Source organism: Protobothrops mucrosquamatus, unplaced genomic scaffold, assembly GCF_001527695.2.
Source record: "Protobothrops mucrosquamatus isolate PMUCROS unplaced genomic scaffold, P.Mucros_1.0 scaffold1725, whole genome shotgun sequence".
Classification (NCBI taxonomy): domain Eukaryota; kingdom Metazoa; phylum Chordata; class Lepidosauria; order Squamata; family Viperidae; genus Protobothrops; species Protobothrops mucrosquamatus.
The window spans coordinates 460,120-477,283 of record NW_015387872.1 but is presented as its reverse complement, the minus strand read 5'-3'; the positions used below and the strand labels follow the sequence as shown (position 1 = coordinate 477,283).

Sequence of the window (17,164 nt, the reverse complement as noted above, 5' to 3'; positions counted from 1 at the left end):
TGCTGGAAAATGCCCCCTCGGCTTATACGCGGGTCACCAATTTTTCCCAGTTCTTTATTGAGTTTTGCTACTTTCTGATCTCATGGCTCCCATTTCTGCAGGATTGTCTGTCAGTATTGCTGAAGTGAAAAGTACCCCTTTTATAAACTGAATTGATTCTGTGTCTGCAGATACTAACAATTTTCTTACATACACTAATCATACACATGCAAATAAATGCACGTTCTCCTAGCAGACATAGAAAAAAGAAGGGAAAAAGGCAGAATGGAGAACACTGGGAAAGGAAGGAAAGAGAAAGGGGAGGAGGACAGCATAGATGAAGGGAAGAGGTGACTGAACAGAGAAAGATAAATCCTGCTGAGATGTTAGGAAAAAAAGGATTAAATGAATCATCCCAAGCTATTCAAAAATATCCCAACTACTAATAAAAAAATGTCTGCAGATAGTTGTGCCAAGTTAGTCCTAAGAGAATAAGCAAAGTCTACTTTTAATGTACTCTCGAAAACTCTTCTGAATAGCATTCAGGGGAAAGATTTATACTGTGTATACACTTGAGGAGTAGTGTCACCTGAGCAAAGATGTATATTTCACCCTGACATTAGAAGTGGCTTGATTTAATTCTTTTTTTCAGCAAGGTGATAGCAAGAAATACCTTGATCCACCATTAAATGTTCAGTTTCAGATTTCCAGAACTCCTCCCCCTTCAGTATTTACACTGTCATTTGCTCTAAAGCTAGGGACTAGATACCTGTATATTCTGGTTCCTGCAAAAACAGAAGAATGTGGAAGATAGATAGTCCTCGACTTACGATCACAATTGAACCTAGAATTTCCATTCCTAAGCAAGACAGTTGTTAAGTGAGTTTTGCCCCATTTTATGGCCTTTCTTGCCACAGTTAAAGTGAATCACTGCAGTTGTTAAGTTAGCAACGCGGTTGTTAAGTGAATCTGGCTTCCCTATTGGCTTTGTTTGTCAGAAGGTCACAAAAGGTGATTGCATGACCTCAGGCCGTCATAAATACATGCCAGTTGCCAAGCGTCTGAATTTTGATCATGTGACAATGACGACGCTACGGTGGTCATAAGTGAAAAATGGTCATAAGCCAGTTTTTTTCAGTACTGTTTTAACTTTGAACGGTCACTAAATGAATATAAGTTAAGGATTATTGTATATAAAAATGCAAGCGAAGAAGTGAATAATAACATAGTGTGAAGTATCTAATCTGGTAGTAATAGCCTGGCCCTAGTAAAACTGTGGAAAATTAATCCTAGAGAAATGGGGCTGAGTCAAGTTGTTCTTTCTCTGCTGTGCCACATCCTGTTCCTTAGAGGCTTGAAGCTTCTCTTTGAAGCATGCAGCCACATCAGGTTAGTAGGCAGGCAACCTGGTTAGACGAAGGATTTCTAACTGATTCCATCCAAATAACATACTGAAATACATGATTAGAGCTTCTTATCATGAAAATTTCAAATACATAATTTTTCTTCCTCCTGCTTTTTTTTTTCTAGTGTTTTGGCATCGGTGACGAGAAATGGGGTATGATGTAGCACGTTTTCAAGGGGATGTTGATGAAGATCTTATTTGCCCCATCTGTAGTGGGGTTTTGGAGGAGCCAGTGCAGGTAGGTGGTAAAGACTAACTAAATTAATATGTATTTTGCATACAGGTTTTATATAGCAATTGTGTACTAAGTCCTTCTTACTCATATAGAGGAACATAGCACAGTCTGGTGATTAAGCTGTTGCGCCAGTAATGGGGAGACCCAAGTTGTAGTCCACTCTTAGCCATTGAAAGACACGGTGGAACTTTGAGCTAGTTACTCTCTCTGCCCAATCTATTCCCACAAACTGTTGGCTTTAGGGGGAATTGGAGGTGGGTGCACTTGTATGCTGCTTGAGCTTCTGGATTAAAGCTAGAATATGAATGTAATAATAAATATATTGTAGTTAAATGTTAATTTAAACACTCTTAAATTATTATCTTCTATTTCGGTTCAACTGCTTCAGCCAAATGTCCAGGTTTAAACTTTTTGTTCAGAAAAATAATTTTTCTTTTTGAAAATTGCAGCACAATATGCTAATAATTGTCAAGCTTATTTAGTTTATCAGCACTAGTTTTCCAAAGCAAAACGTAAAACTAAGTTAATATAAGGGAGAGAGAAAATATTTATCTACTCTTGAAAAGTTTTGATATAAGTTCATAAGTGTATATGTAAAGTATATAAGAAATTAAAGTTGTGGATGTTATACAAAAATAAGTCATAATTATGTAATCCTCTGTATAAGCTTTAGTTGATTCATACAATGTGGTAATAACAATTTTCAACCTATAGCAAAGAAATATGAGAGCTCGTCCAGGCAGTCACCAAGAGTCAATAGTGATTCAAAAGCATACACACAAAAAAAGCTAACAAAACTTACTGGGTCAAGAAGATGTTAAGAATTTATCACGATATTGCAAAGTAACAGTTAATCTTATAGGTGTTTCTGTTTACCGCTGCCTTCATAAAAATACATATTCTAAGTTGAGGTACGACTATCCATACAGAAAAGCAGTACGGTATTTGCTGTTTCAGAAAGCTTGCCTTAACTGTTTTTCTCGTTAATTTGCCTTTACAATGAGAAAGTTATATTTAGTTTGCTGAGAAGAGAATAACAGATGCAAACAATGGAGTGTATGTGTTATGCTTAAGGTGCGTGTCTTAAATTTAATATCGCTTTCCTTTTGGGCAAATTTGAATAAAACTGTCTTTCTATATGTCCATTTGTTTTTTGTCTCTGCAAGAGGCAACTTTCCTTCCTGTCAAGTGCATTGTATTATGTTTAGAGGTCCAGAAATAAAATAGTTATTCAAAGCAATTTCTAAATCACTCCCGTGGAATCTAAAAGCATGTGATTTTGCAAGGCTTAATTTGTATGAAATGGTTAATAGTAATTGATCTAAAAGGATTAAAGAGCAAGCCATTTCGTGTAGAGTGACTTTGTGATTTTTGACTGTAGTTTTTCCACTCTGCACATCCCTTCAGAAAGAACGAGGGAAGTCTCCCAGGTTATTTCTAGAATAGATGGAAAATACATATGTATTTGCGACATGCAACCATGATAAATGATTTAACCTTAAGTACTGCAGTTAAAGATGCTGAGTTTGTCAGCTGAAAAGGTGACCGCTCAGGTTTGAGATTTGAGGACCGTGCAACGGGGTGAACTCCTGTTCCTTGGCCTGTTCCTGCCCACCTAGCAGTTTGAACGCATGCAAATGCGAGTAGATTAATAGGTGCCATTTCAGTGGGGAAGGTAATAGGGTTCTGTGCACTTTTAGCATATAGCCATGTTGTCCACATGACCTTTGGATAATGCTGGCCCCCTCGGCCAAGAAACGGAGATGAGCACCGTGCCCTAGAGTCAGTCATCACTGGAAAGGAGAAACTTTTACCTTTTTTTACTATATAGCAGAGGTCCCCAACCTTTTGGTCACCAGGGACTGGTTCCGTGGAGAGACATTTTTCCACGGACCGGAGGTGGCGTGGTTTTGTGTGCTGCCTGCATCTCACGGATGGGGCTTTGCTCGTTTGTGCAGACCAGTTGCTGGCATGCCGCGTTCCGGTACTGGTTCACAGACCGGGGGTTGGGACTCCTGCTATATAGCATAGTACAGTTTTTTATCAATAATGTAGGGATTTATTTCTTCTTTGGGGGGGGGATGGGGGCAAGGTTTCTTTGAAAATATGGATTTAGCTAAATGGTTTTGAATAGCTTGCTTGCTTTGCAAGTTTAAAAATGGCATTTGTTGGCAGAACTACGATTGCATATACAGTCATTTGTAAGGCTTAGTGAATGTGAATAAACTTGCCAACGCCTCCTCCCCCACTCTTTCACATAGTACAGCTATAGAAACACTCATATATTATTTGTTTATAATTAAGCAACTTGTCTAAAAACAGGATGTACAGCACTTCTAGCCATAGCTGCATCTGTATTATTAGCACAATAATTTAACAGCAAGCAAACTACAGACAGGTGGTGTGATAGCTGTGGTGCCCTAGAAAAAGTGTTTGTGGGCATACTTAACGCTAACCAAACTTTGTGCATTACTGTGAATATGACCATTGTGTGGCTGCAGTATTCAACCTTAACATTAATTCAACCAAAATACAGTGACCTTATAGATACTGTACAGGTAGTCCTGCAATTATGACCACAATTGAGCCCAGAATTTATGTTGCTAAGTGAAATAGTTGTTAAGTGAATTTTGCCCCGTTTTATGACCTTTCTTGCCACAGTTAGATGAATCACTGCAGGTGTTAAGTTAGTAACACAATTGTTAACTGAATCTGGCTTCCCCATTGACTTCGCTTGTCATAGAAGGTTGCAAAAGGGGATCACGTGACCTCAGGACATTGCAACCGTCATAAATGTGAGTCAGTTGCCAGGTATCTGAATTTTGATGACCATGGGGATGCTGCAATGGTTGTAAGTGTGAAAAATGGTCATAAGTAACTTTTTTCAATGCCGTAGTAATTTTTGAGTGGTCATTAAGCGAACTGTTGTAAGTTGAGGACTACCTGAACTTGAATAACAGACTTTATTGATATTTATCACTCCATATTTAGGAGAACTAAAATTCCTGGAAGGTGAATTTATTTTTGCACAGGAACTGGCAGGGACTATTATTCCTTACCCCACTTGCTCTCCTTACATGTCTTCTTATGTGGCTTTTTGGAAAAGGTAGGGCTGAAAACGTTGGTCTCTTGTTTGTGTTGTGTCCTAAAATAAAAGCATTAAGCTTATTTTGCTTGCTTTTTTTTTACACCTGGACAATTACATTGCTAAATTTTGTAGAAGTTATAGCCAAATTTTGAAAGTGGGAGCAGAAGATCGTAACTCCATAACAATGATCTGGAAGCTACATATAGCCAATGAGCTACAGCAGTGGTGGCGAACCTATGGCACGGGTGCCAGAGGTGGCACTCAGAGCCCTCTCTGTGGGCACACATGCCATTGCCCCAGCCTTGCCTCCCCCCATGACCCCCTCCTCTCCAGCAGCCCCCCTGAAGGAGAGTCGCCCCTGAGCGTGGCCCACATGGAGCAGCGCAGCCAAGGACATGGCAGCCAGGCAGCATAGACAAAACTCTGCCCTCACACCCCATCATGCACAGTCGATGCTGCAGGGCATGGGCAGAGGGCGTGATAAATAGCAGCTTGCCCTGCGCTGCTGGGCTGCCTGGGCGATCTGTGGTGGGCCCTGGAGGTGGTGAGTGGCCCTGTGGGCAGGCGGGGCAGGGGATGGGAGGCAGGGGCGGGGCAGGGGGTGAAGCAGGGGTGGGGCCAGTTTTTGGGCCTCAGTCTCTAAAAGGTTCGCCATCACTGAGCTACAGGTTACCCATCCCGGCTTTAGAGTGAGGCTAAATAGCAATTATCTACATTGCATATCTGTCTAAAATTACTTATTTGGGGAGTCTCTTAAGTGGAAGGCAAGCTAAAACAAAATGACTTTTGCAAAGCTGCACCAAGGACCCTTCCCTGCAGAACAGATCTATTTGCATTTTTGCACTGAACATCCTTAAATGCTCTGGTGACATCTGCAGACGTGGGCAAATCTCTCTCCAATAGAAGTTGGCTGCAAAGAGGTGAGAGCCAAAATGGTGCTCAGGCAGAAAGCCCTCAGGTAGACAGTCTCTTCCATGGATAAATATGTTAAACTCATAGATTATGTTAATATCTTTCAGACTCGCATTTGATATTGGTGTAAATATTCTGTTTAGTATCAATGCTCAGTGCACAAAGGTCTTGATTGTGTTTGAGTATTTTTCATGGAGATTTTATCCCACAATCAAGTGGATTTCTACATGTTGAATCTGTGTAACTGATTGAACTAGCTTTAACAAACATAGTTCAAAGTACAGGATGAAATAGAGTGTAGGAACATAATAAATAGTATAGAAATAAACCTCTATTACATAATTGGTAATTGTTTTAAAAATTGGGTTTTAAGCTAGTATCAGTTGTAAAAAGTACGGTAATTTTTAAATATTTCGATATATTATGAAAACCAAATATGTCGGTGTGGTCTGTCGGCTGCCAGCAGAGCTAGCAGCAGAGTCAGATGAGGAGGAGGAAGAGATGGAGGGGGGGAGCCTGGGTCAACTTCAAAGCTTTTGGAAGGCTCTGATGAGGAAGCAGAATCAGATGCAGAGCCGGGGCCGTCTGTCCGTGCCCAGGCAGAGAGGCAGCTGTCTTCGGGGCTTGAATTGAGTGAGGGGGAGTAACAGATGGGGTCTGTCCCAGATACGTAGAGAGGAGAGCAATGGAAGGCAATAAGCCGGCTCTCAGAGAAAAGAAGAAGTAGACATTAGCCAGCCCCTCCCTGGCTGGGAAATAAGTAGTAGGGGTTTGGGAGTGGCCTGTTGTTGCAGACAACCATTTGTTTTCCAGGATACATCGATCAAGTCAGATTCCTTTGCCAAGACCCAGGTTTGTCGGGATGACTTGCTCTGTATTTGAGGTGCCAACTGAATCTCCCTGCTGGGAACTAATAGACAAGTGAATTTGTCTCAGCCGGTGTGAACAGGGACTGTTTCTGCTTCGTTAATCATTGAAAGACTTATTATCTGGAGTTCTTATGTGAACAGAGACGGTTCTTGCCCTGTTTCAGAAGGGGAAAAGACTTTCCTTTGGGGCTACTTGTTTTGGTTTTGTCTACCCAATGTGAACAAAGATTATTCCTGCCTGGTTTAATAAAAGGGGTTTGTTTACTTGTGAGTAAGCAGTTTCTCATTACTTGCGAAGAACACATAGCTGGCTTGATTCTGTATAAGGCCTATTTTCAGATCATCATTAAGGGACAACCTTCCTTCTGAATTTTTATACCCTTTATTCTCATTTTTGTAAGAAAGTAGAAATCATAGTGATTTGCATTGAAGGGCAGGGTACTTCATTCTTGTAGCAGCTAAAAACTCAACTGCATCTTTAGGATCATTTTCCATTAATGAGTGAAAATATTTTTCTTAGATAATTCTTTGGTTATTGCCAGGGCTTTTTTTCTCGGAGAAAAGGTGGCGGAACTCAAACCTGGCCACGCCCTCATCAAACCCTAGGACCGCCCCTTTAGAGAACAGGAATGCAAGTAAAATTTGGGAGGGGCTATTTCCGGTGTNGGAGGGGCTATTTCCGGTGCGGCCGGCCCGGAAAAAGGTGCCGGAACGCGGTTCCGCCGCGTTCCGGCTGAAAAAAAGCCCTGGTTATTGCAGTATTTATGCAGTCTAACCTATCCTTCAAAATCTGTTCATTCAATACTTGTGCTGTAAGGTTAATGGAAAGAATATAGTGAGTGGTATGAGACAGCTTTGGCTTCTTGGCCTTTTGGCTAAGATCAAGTGTGACACAACAAAAGTTTCCATTACCATAAGCATAGACTTGAATATATCAGCATAATTCATGAGCAATGTGGAATTCCTGTCGGGGGTTGTAAGTATATATTAATCTTCGCTTCTGGCTATCATCAGCTTAATGCCATATGAAGCATCTTTTTCCTTAATATGCAAGATAAATAATTGGTTGCCAAATAACGAAGTCATAAATGTAAATAGTTTTTAATAACTACATTAATTTTGCTTTGCTGAAGTAAAAAAAATCTGTATCTCACATGGCGATTTAAAAATAATTAAATGGCTCAGGTCCAATCATTGCTAGCTATTATAGGGAGCATTTGTGTTCATGAATTATTAATAAATTCTTCCTGCAAAGGGGACTTAAATGTAAATATTTATTATTTATTTGTAAAATGTATTGGCCACTCATCTTACCATAAGGTAACTCTGGACGATTTACAATCTTAAAAAGATAAAAACTAGGTAAAAGAATGTGTTTTTTTTATACTGTAAACTTGAGCCGACTCTTTTTACTATCTTATGGTGCTTTCTGTATCGTTATTTTCTTTTCTTTTCTTTCTTTTTTTTTTTGCTAAGGGGTAGTTTTTATGACAGTGCTGTAAAATGAACTGTGAAGCCATAATTCAAGATCTACATAGTGCAAGTATAAGAATGTAATTTGATAGAATTAGTAGATGACAGCACCCCGATACTTCATTTAGCAAGTATTAAGCATGTTAGTGGGTTAGTGCAGAATTTCACAGCTAAAAAAAAAATATTCTGAAAAATATTCTGGTCATTTAACCCAGTTATGCTTAGGACATTTTTAACATTTGTTCTTCCTTGTATGAATTGCACGAAGAGTTCAGTAGAATTTTCTCCTGTTCATGGAAACATAGGATGCTGTTTTCTTTTCTTCATCATATTATGAAACCCGATGCTGCTTTTATGTGTCCTATATGAGCTCTTCCTCATAGCAACTACACTGAGAGGCAGGTTGGACTGAAAACGGTGATTATCTCAGTGTTACCAGTGAGCTTCTTGACTTGGACCTGGTTTTGCTCGATCCCAGAACTATGTCTTAACTATCCTATTAGTTTTCTTTTGCACCGCTGATTTCGCTGGTCTGTCTGTCTCAGGATCGTTTATACCAGGTTCCTCCATCAAACCCTCTTAATATATCAGACTATTATTTCAAGCAGATTCAGCCAGTTGAGGATGATGGGCGTTGCAACTTTACACATAACTGTTATCAAAAAGGATAGCTCACGTGCTTGAGAGAAGATTGAAGTTGAGACTCAAAGGGAACATTGCGTCTCTTCAGTTCCGGGTCAAAATTTATCTGCTAAAAACTGCATTGCAAATCATGGAGACTAAAATCACAAGAATATTGCTTTGAGTTAATATTGCTCTGTAATATTTGTAGTTTAGCCATGATAAAACAGTGTCCTTGCCCCAATGTAATTATTACGTTTTATGAGTGTCTTGCTATGTAGCTGCATTCTTTCTTTAAAGGAAAACAGACATTTGGACAGATTGTTATTGCAGAGACACTTTATTAAATTTGTAGTCTTCTGATTTTCAGCTGGTGGTTCTTATGCAGCTTCCTTTGGAGCATAAAGTATAAGTTTAGCAAAGTTTAGCTCCGGGCAGCATATGTGTAGGGACCTGGCTACCTCCGAGACCGCCTTCTGCCACAGATTCCCTCCCATAGACCGGTACGCTCCCACAGAGCGGGCCTCCTCAGGGTGCCGTCGGCCAAGCAATGTAGGCTGGCGACCCCCAGGGGGAGGGCCTTCTCTGTGGGTGCCCCCACCCTCTGGAACGAACTACCCCCCGAGATCCGGATGATTCCGGATCTCCNTTGACACACAGCTTCCAATATTTGGCTTTTAATTTGGTTTTATGGGGTTTTTTTGTTTTTTGATGTATTTTGTTTGTATCTGTTTTAATATGCTGTGCACCGCCCTGAGTCCTACGGGAGAAGGGCGGTATATAAATTAAATTATTATTATTATTATTATTATTATTATTATTATTATTATTATTATTATTATTATTATATGCTGCATATGAGACAGCCCAAGAAAAAACCGTAGGAACCTTATTGTAGAACTGAAAGTAGTATGGGAACTTCAGGTTCTCAACTTAGCATCTGTAATGGAGCTTGCCCCTTACTGTGATAAGTTGTGATGGTTGTAAAGCAGGTCACCACAAGACTGGACCTGTTTGTACATTCGTTTTTGTGATGGCCATAAAGTGACCGCCAGAGCAATTTTTTGCTGCGCGTGGGCATTTCAAAAAACCAGAAGTAAAGTCCAGGTTGTAAATACCTTTGGTGGGATCTGCCATAATTTTGAATATTTAGTGACCTGTTGTAAGTTGAGGACTAGCTGTAGAAAACTGATTCATTCTGTAAGAAATTAATCATCTTCATTTCCTCCAAACAACTTGGAAGTAGAGCTGTGAGACAAAGAACTAAGCTTGTGAAGTATATTAATGTGTGAATAAATTTTACTTGGAAAAAGAGCTGGAATGACAACTGTGCTATATTTAGAGGCTTGACTTTGTACTATCTATTTGGGGATGTATGTTTGGGATGTACATATCAAATCATTTTTCTCTATTTTGAGAGTATATTGGAGCACTATACAAGGAAGTAACTTTTCTCATATTTATTTATACTAATCCAGAATTGGAACAATACGGGGTAATCTGTAATAGGATTGATGTGAAGGACAGAGATTAACACCTGGAGGTGAATAATTATGCTGGGTGGTTTTTATATCTTTTTCCTGATAGGTTCTCACTACATTAGAACCTGGTAAGTTACAACCAGAATGAACTGGTGTTTTCATATGGCCCCTGATTGCTTGGTCACATTAATTGATCGATGGATGTTCTGTCCTATTTCCAATTCTGTTAGTGAAAAGCACTCAGTGAAAGAAACTGCACGGAAAGCTAAGAGCCCACATCAACTTGAGCAGCAAACTCGATGTAATCTAAACTGGCGTGCTTGGTTCTGTTCTTTACGCAGGCGCCTCATTGTGAGCACGCTTTTTGCAATGCCTGTATCACCCAGTGGTTCTCCCAACAGCAGACGTGTCCTGTCGACCGAAGTGTTGTGACTGTGGCTCACCTGCGCCCTGTTCCCCGGATCATGCGTAATATGCTATCTAAGCTGCAAATCACCTGTGACAACGCTGTTTTTGGTTGCACTGCTGTAGTGCGGCTCGACAACCTGATGTCTCACCTCAATGACTGCGAACACAATCCAAAGCGGCCTGTGACCTGTGAACAGGGGTGCGGGTGAGTATTTGCCAAATTTATGTAGGTCTGATCGTGACACAGCAGTGTCATAGTTCTCTGCTTGTCTGATGATAAATAAAGATCACACATGATAGCATGATCTGTTTTGTCAAAGCTCAATACAAAATGGCTTTTGTGATGCATCAGGTGTAACCAAATTGCACAATTGCTGGTAGTTTGGGAGGCTCTTTAATGTCAGGCTCAGTTTTCTTAGAGTAGAGTCTTTTACCTCTGTTCTTGGTTGCTTATCACCTAAATAGTTTTTTCTAGGCACTCAATTGTAGTTACTTCTCTGTGCAGCTTGGAAATGCCCAAAGATGAGTTGCCGAATCACAACTGTATAAAACATTTACGGTCAGTAGTGCAGCAACAACAGACGAGAATAGCTGAATTGGAAAAGACGTCTGCAGAACACAAGCATCAATTAGCTGAGCAGGTATTTATTTCCTTTCCTTTGTCAAATGGCCAGATGGTTTATGGATCCACTTACTTTTTCTAAACAAGACGGATGAAAATGTGGCTGTATTTTTAGAAAGTTTCTTTGTACAGCTTATACCGAAGTGAAAATGTGTCTAATTGTGAATACAGGTAGTCCGTGACTTAGGACCACAGTTGGGCCCCAAATTTCCATTGCTAAGCAAGATAGTTGTTAAATTAAGTTTTGCCATTTTTTTAACCATTCTTGCCATCGTTGTTAAGCGAATCATTGCAGTTGTTAAGTTAGTGGAATGGTTGTTAGGTGAACCTGGCTCTTCCCCATTGTCAGAAGGTCGCAAAAGATGATTATATGAACCCAGGACACTGGGTCATCAATACGGGACAGTTGCCAAGCATCTGGATTTTGATCACTTAACCACAGGGATGCTGCAATGGTCGTAAGCGTGAAAACCAATTATAAGTCACTTCTTTTCAGTGCTGTTGTGACTTTGGTCACCAGACAGTGTTGTAAGTTGAGGATTAAGTGTACAGATAATCCTTGACTTACAACCACAATTGTGCCATTGTTTAGAATTTCCATTGTTAAGCAATGAGTTGCACCCAGTTTTACAACTTTTTTGCCACAGTTAAGGAAATCACTGCAGTTGTTAAATGACCTAGGCCAGGGGTAGGCAACCTTGGCTCTTTTATGACTCGTGGACTTCAACTCCCAGAATTCCTGAGCCAGCATGGCTCAGCTTGGAAATCTCTCCCTTTTCCCTCAGCATGGCTGGTTCAGGAATTCTGGGAGTTGAAGTCCAGGAGTCATAAAAGAGCCAAGGTTGCCTACCCCTGACCTAGGTGGTTGTTAAGTGATCGGGCTTACGCCATTGACTTTGCTGGAAGACGGCTGGGAAGATCACAAATGGCAATCACGTGACCCCAGGACACCACAACTGTCGCAAATACATGCCAGCTGCCAAATTTTGATCACGTGACCATGGGGATACTGCGATGATTGTAAGTGTGAGGATCAGTTGTAAGTCACTTTTTTAGTGTTGTAACTTCAAATAATCAGTAAACAAATAGTTGCAAGTCGAGGACTACCTGTATTCCTTGGATACGCATATTAGCATTGTGCAGCATTCTGGACTCAAACATGATTTAATATGTGGGGAGAAAGTGACATAGAACCTGTCTGGATCTTTTTGAATCAAATATGCCTTCTCCTGGACCAGGGGTAGGCAACCCAAAACACTCAAAGAGGCACTTGGACCCGTTTCCCACCGAAAACAAAACACTGGGAGCCGCAAAACCCTTTTGATATCTAAAATGAAGATAACACTGCATATATCCTTTTTTACCTTTATTATAGGTGTGTGTGTGTGTGTATCATAAAGGTAAAAAAGGATATATGCAGTGTTATCTTTATTTTAGATGTCAAAAGGGTCTCTCTCTCTCTCCCTCCCTCCCTTCCTCTCTCTTTTTCCCTCCCTTCCCCCCCTCTCTTTCTGCCCTTGGTCTGCCAGTCCTCTTCACCCACTCTGTGTGTGTGTGTGTGTGTGTGTGAGAGAGAGAGAGAGAGAGGCACTTGCGCTTCCCCCCCTCTCTCTCCTCTCTCTATTTCCCTCTCTCTTTCCTCTCTCTTTTCCTCTCCCTCTTTCTCTCTTTCTTTCCTCTCTCTTTTCTCTCCCCCCCTCTCTCTTTCCTCTCCCCCTCCTCTCTCTTTCTCTCCCTCTCCCCCTTTCTCTCTCTCTCCCTCTCTTTGCTCTCTCTCTCTTTCTCTTTCTCTCTTTCTCTCTCCCCCCCTCCCTCTCTCTGATCTTCTGCTCACCTGGCAAGCTGGCTTCAAGCTGTTCTGCAACAGGCTGGCTCTCTCCTCCCCTTCCTGCTTCCTGCTTCCTGCAGAGACGCAGCAAAGGGAGGAGCCCCACCCAATAAGCTTGTCAGCTCCTCGAACAGGGTGAGGCCACTCTCTTTTTCACACACACACACACACACACACACACACACACACACAAAGAGAGGGGGGAGCGCAAGTGCCTCTCTCTGTCTCTGTCTCTCTCTGCAAATGGCAGAAGAGGCTGGGAGCCACAGAAGAAGGCTCAAAGAGCTGCATGCGGCTCCGGATCCGCAGGTTGCCGACCTGTGTCCTGGACCCAAAATCCAAGTGTGGGAAAAGAGGTAACTTTGTTCAAGGAGTTGCTGATGGGTCATAGGACACCCAGTGCAGTTCAAATCTCCCTTTGCATTGCATTGCTGTCAGTGTGTACAGCTTTGAGCATTAATAAATGTTAGAATGATAACTACTATAGTAAATTAAGCTGTGTGCAATATATATTGTGATTTTTTTTCTATTGATGAAGGGTAGTCTCTGGGTCCTTTTAGTTATGTTAATGTAATATCAATTTTTGCAGAAACGGGACATACAGTTGTTAAAAGCATACATGCGAGCGATACGTAGTGTCAATCCCAACCTGCAGAATTTGGAGGAGACTATTGAATATAATGAAATCCTTGAGTAAGTACTAATCTCTCAGTAGTGCTGGACTGGATGAGTTGTGATGGGGGGGTTCAAACTTGGGAAAAGGCAGTAGTGAATGGTGGTGGGAAATGAATGAAAATTGGAGCAAACATCTCTAGGAAAAATTATGGGGTACATTCATATTATGCTACAAAGTATGGTGGTTCAAACATAACAAGGTAATGTTCTCATTATGCTGAATGAAGATGAAACATCTGCAAGCAAACAATCAAGCTCAGAAAGCACTCAAGCCCATAATACTTCCCAAATGCCACAATCCCAAATCTCCAATCTCTACCCACACTGACACCGAACAGCACCAATTTGATTGGAGCAATACAAGAATCATTGGTCATGCCCTGCTCATGAGTTTTATCGAAGCCTGGCACTCCACAAACAGTTCCATCAGCAGAGACACATCAACCTATTACTAACCTATGAACCCCTCAGCATTCAAATCAACCACACAGCCAAGCACTGACCCTCAACCAACCCATGCAACCCCCCCAACCAGCACTTCACCTCCCAATGACTCTCACCTGATGTGACCCCATCACAAGACCCTCACTTGTGACCCACACCTGATCCATCAGGAGACCCAGCACAAGACCCTCATTTGACACAACCCACACCTGATTTGACCTCACCATCACAAGACCCTACTGACTGCATGAAGCCCTTATGAGCAGAACACCGACACTGACTTCCCATAAATTCCGCTGAAGATGTTGCCTAGCCTGGTAACAAAATGTTTAGAAACCAACCCACAAGCTCGGAGAATGAATCTCCACCCTCCGCTCCCACCATGCTAGCTAAGAGTAGATAATCTCTTTCCAGTTGTGGAAGTTGTTTCTCAGGATAATAGTAGCTTTCAAACATAAAGTGAAACTGATTTCAAATCCAAATATTCAATGAGCTGATAACTTGTTGAGATAATGAATTCATGAATTGCAAGCAAGTAACATGTTTTCTCTTCATTTCCTGAGCCACTACAGTAGCTTGAACATTTAATTAGATGGTTGCTGCTTGTATCAGTATAATAAACAGGAGATAAATTGGGGCTGATTTAATATTAATTACAAATGTCAAGGTGACATGTTCAGATTTTATTTTTGAAGCATTGATCTCTTACTGTCTTGAAATCTACAGACCTTAGAACATAGACTAACGTCTAATTGGTGAAGACACAGAATGTTAATATTAATGTTAAGATACTGAACAAATGTTCAAAATATTAAAATCAGATATTTTAAATGTTAAAAAATAGTCAAAGGAGTGGAGATCTTGTTCAGTGCCAAAGAACATGTCTGAATTAACAATGGATACCACTTTGATATCCCATTGTTACAATAATTAAGCTTTGAGGCTTCACAGTTCTCATTTAAAAAGGGCCTGACTGTATAAACCACCTGGGTCCTTGGAAATGGGTGGTACACAAGTGATTATGTAGATAAAATATATTCCCAAACAAATTAGGACAAATAGAATTGGCAGCAATGCTAGAAAAATTCATAATGTCACAGCCTTAAGAGTAAACCTCAGAAGCTGTGATTTCAGGATATGTCTTGGTGCATCATCCTACACAGTGTAGAGCCACAGAAATGAGAGATCGTTCTAGAGAGATCACAACTTATGAGGCTCAATAGGAGATCCAATAGGTCAATTTCCTCATCTGTGGCTATGCAGGTTAGTTTTACTAGGGCAGTGGTTCTCAACCTTTTTAATGCCGCGACCCCAACCAGTCGTAAGTCAGGACTAAACTGGTCGTAAGTCGAGGACTAAACCAGTCGTAAGTCGAGGACTAAACCGGTCGTAAGTCGAGGACTTTCCCTGCCCGGGAGCGCCGCGCATGCGTGGTTCTGCCCCCTGCGCCGGCCGAGGCGTAGCTGGCAAGCGGCAGAGACGGAGCAGGCCGACCACCAGCTGGTCCAGCCCAAGGGAGGTAAGGCACCCGCCGGAAAAGGGGGAAAAAATGGCAGACAAAAAAAATGGCAGACAGCCTTGCTTGGCGACCCCCGTGAAATGGTCGATCGACCCCAAATGGGGTCCGACCCACAGGTTGAGAACCACTGTACTAGGGGATCAGGAGTGCTTGGATGAACCCAGATTCTTCATGGCTGCCATAAAGGAAATAAGCCTTCAAAACATCTCCAAGATCACTGTATGAAATTTGGAGGAAATATTTTTTTAAAAGTGAAAATTTGGAATATTTGCCTGGTGGCTTTCTGGTTCCCTAGATGTTAATTTCATGTTAGAAATAACACTTGGTGCCTAGTGCAGGGAATAGCCCAAATAGACCTGAACGCTACTCATCATGATTGTTTGCCAGGGAACCATCATCCACTGGATCAGAAATACAATGGAAGAAATCTTGCTCTCCAGGCTTTCATTGTAGTACTATGGTTTCATCTGTTTTTCTTTCCTCATTGTATGACTCTTTTCACTTGACTCCTAGGTGGGTGAATTCCTTGCAGCCAGCCCGGGTAACCCGGTGGGGTGGTATGATCTCTACACCAGATGCTGTACTCCAAGCTGTAATCAAGCGTTCCTTGGTGGAAAGTGGCTGCCCCACATCCATCATCAATGAATTGATAGAAAATGCCCATGAACGGAACTGGCCCCAAGGCCTGGCCACCCTAGAAACTCGCCAGATGAACCGACGCTATTATGAAAACTATGTAGCCAAACGCATCCCAGGCAAGCAGGCTGTGGTTGTGATGGCCTGTGAGAATCAGCACATGGGAGAGGAGATGGTGCTAGAGCCAGGCCTGGTGATGATATTTGCACATGGAGTGGAAGAAATTTAAAGACTCAACAGAGATTATGAAACTGTGTGCTTGAAAATATATATATATATATACACACATACACACACACGCCCTCCATGTCTAAGCCAACTGATTCTGTTCTATTGTGCTGTATCAGGGCATCACTCTTCTCTTCGTTGAATAAAATGCTACTCCGTAATTATACTGGGCATGAAGCCCAGGAATTTATGCAAAATGCCATGCTGCACTCCCTTCTCCTTATGGGTCATTAACCCTGGTCTGATGTTGACGGAGATTTCCAAATGTCTACAAAGGAGCACAACAAATTTCTCCCTGCTCCAGAAAGAGCAGCGATCTTCAGTCCTATAAAGTCTTTGAACTCCTGATTATTGGCCTAAATAGCCTGGTTCCTGTTTTGGGATCTATAAACCATGACTTAAGATTTTGAGAAGCTGAAATTTATTCTGAAGAATTTTAGCCCACCACTTCGCAGACTGTTTGGCTTCTCTTGTCGAAGGCATCTCTGTATAAACCATATGCTTTTCCACTGTGGCCCGTGAAATAAAGGGATTTACACAGTGCTTTTAAGATAACGTCTTCAGCTTTTATGTGGAGAAGGATTTTGAGTGAAGGGAAGAGTGAAACGTGAGAACGTAGATGCCAAGTCGGAGTTGCAAGTAATGCCAAATGTATACATCAGTAGATACTTCAACTGTCTTGTGGAGCCAAAAAGCTGCGTCATTTGGAGAACAATCTGCAACTCATTTGGGATGCGTTTA

General features: G+C 41.5%; 1 protein-coding gene across 1 annotated transcript; it reads left to right on the top strand.

Moving 5' to 3' along the window:
- Positions 1–1,516: 1,516 nt before the first annotated feature.
- On the top strand, positions 1,517–16,468 carry RNF41 (ring finger protein 41). Its single transcript, XM_015822915.1, has 5 exons — positions 1,517–1,622; positions 10,405–10,676; positions 10,977–11,112; positions 13,511–13,614; positions 16,073–16,468. The coding sequence occupies exons 1-5, from the start codon at positions 1,533–1,535 to the stop codon at positions 16,422–16,424; spliced, it is 954 nt and encodes a 317-aa protein (XP_015678401.1). The 5' UTR covers positions 1,517–1,532; the 3' UTR covers positions 16,425–16,468.
- The last annotated feature ends 696 nt before the right edge of the window (positions 16,469–17,164 follow it).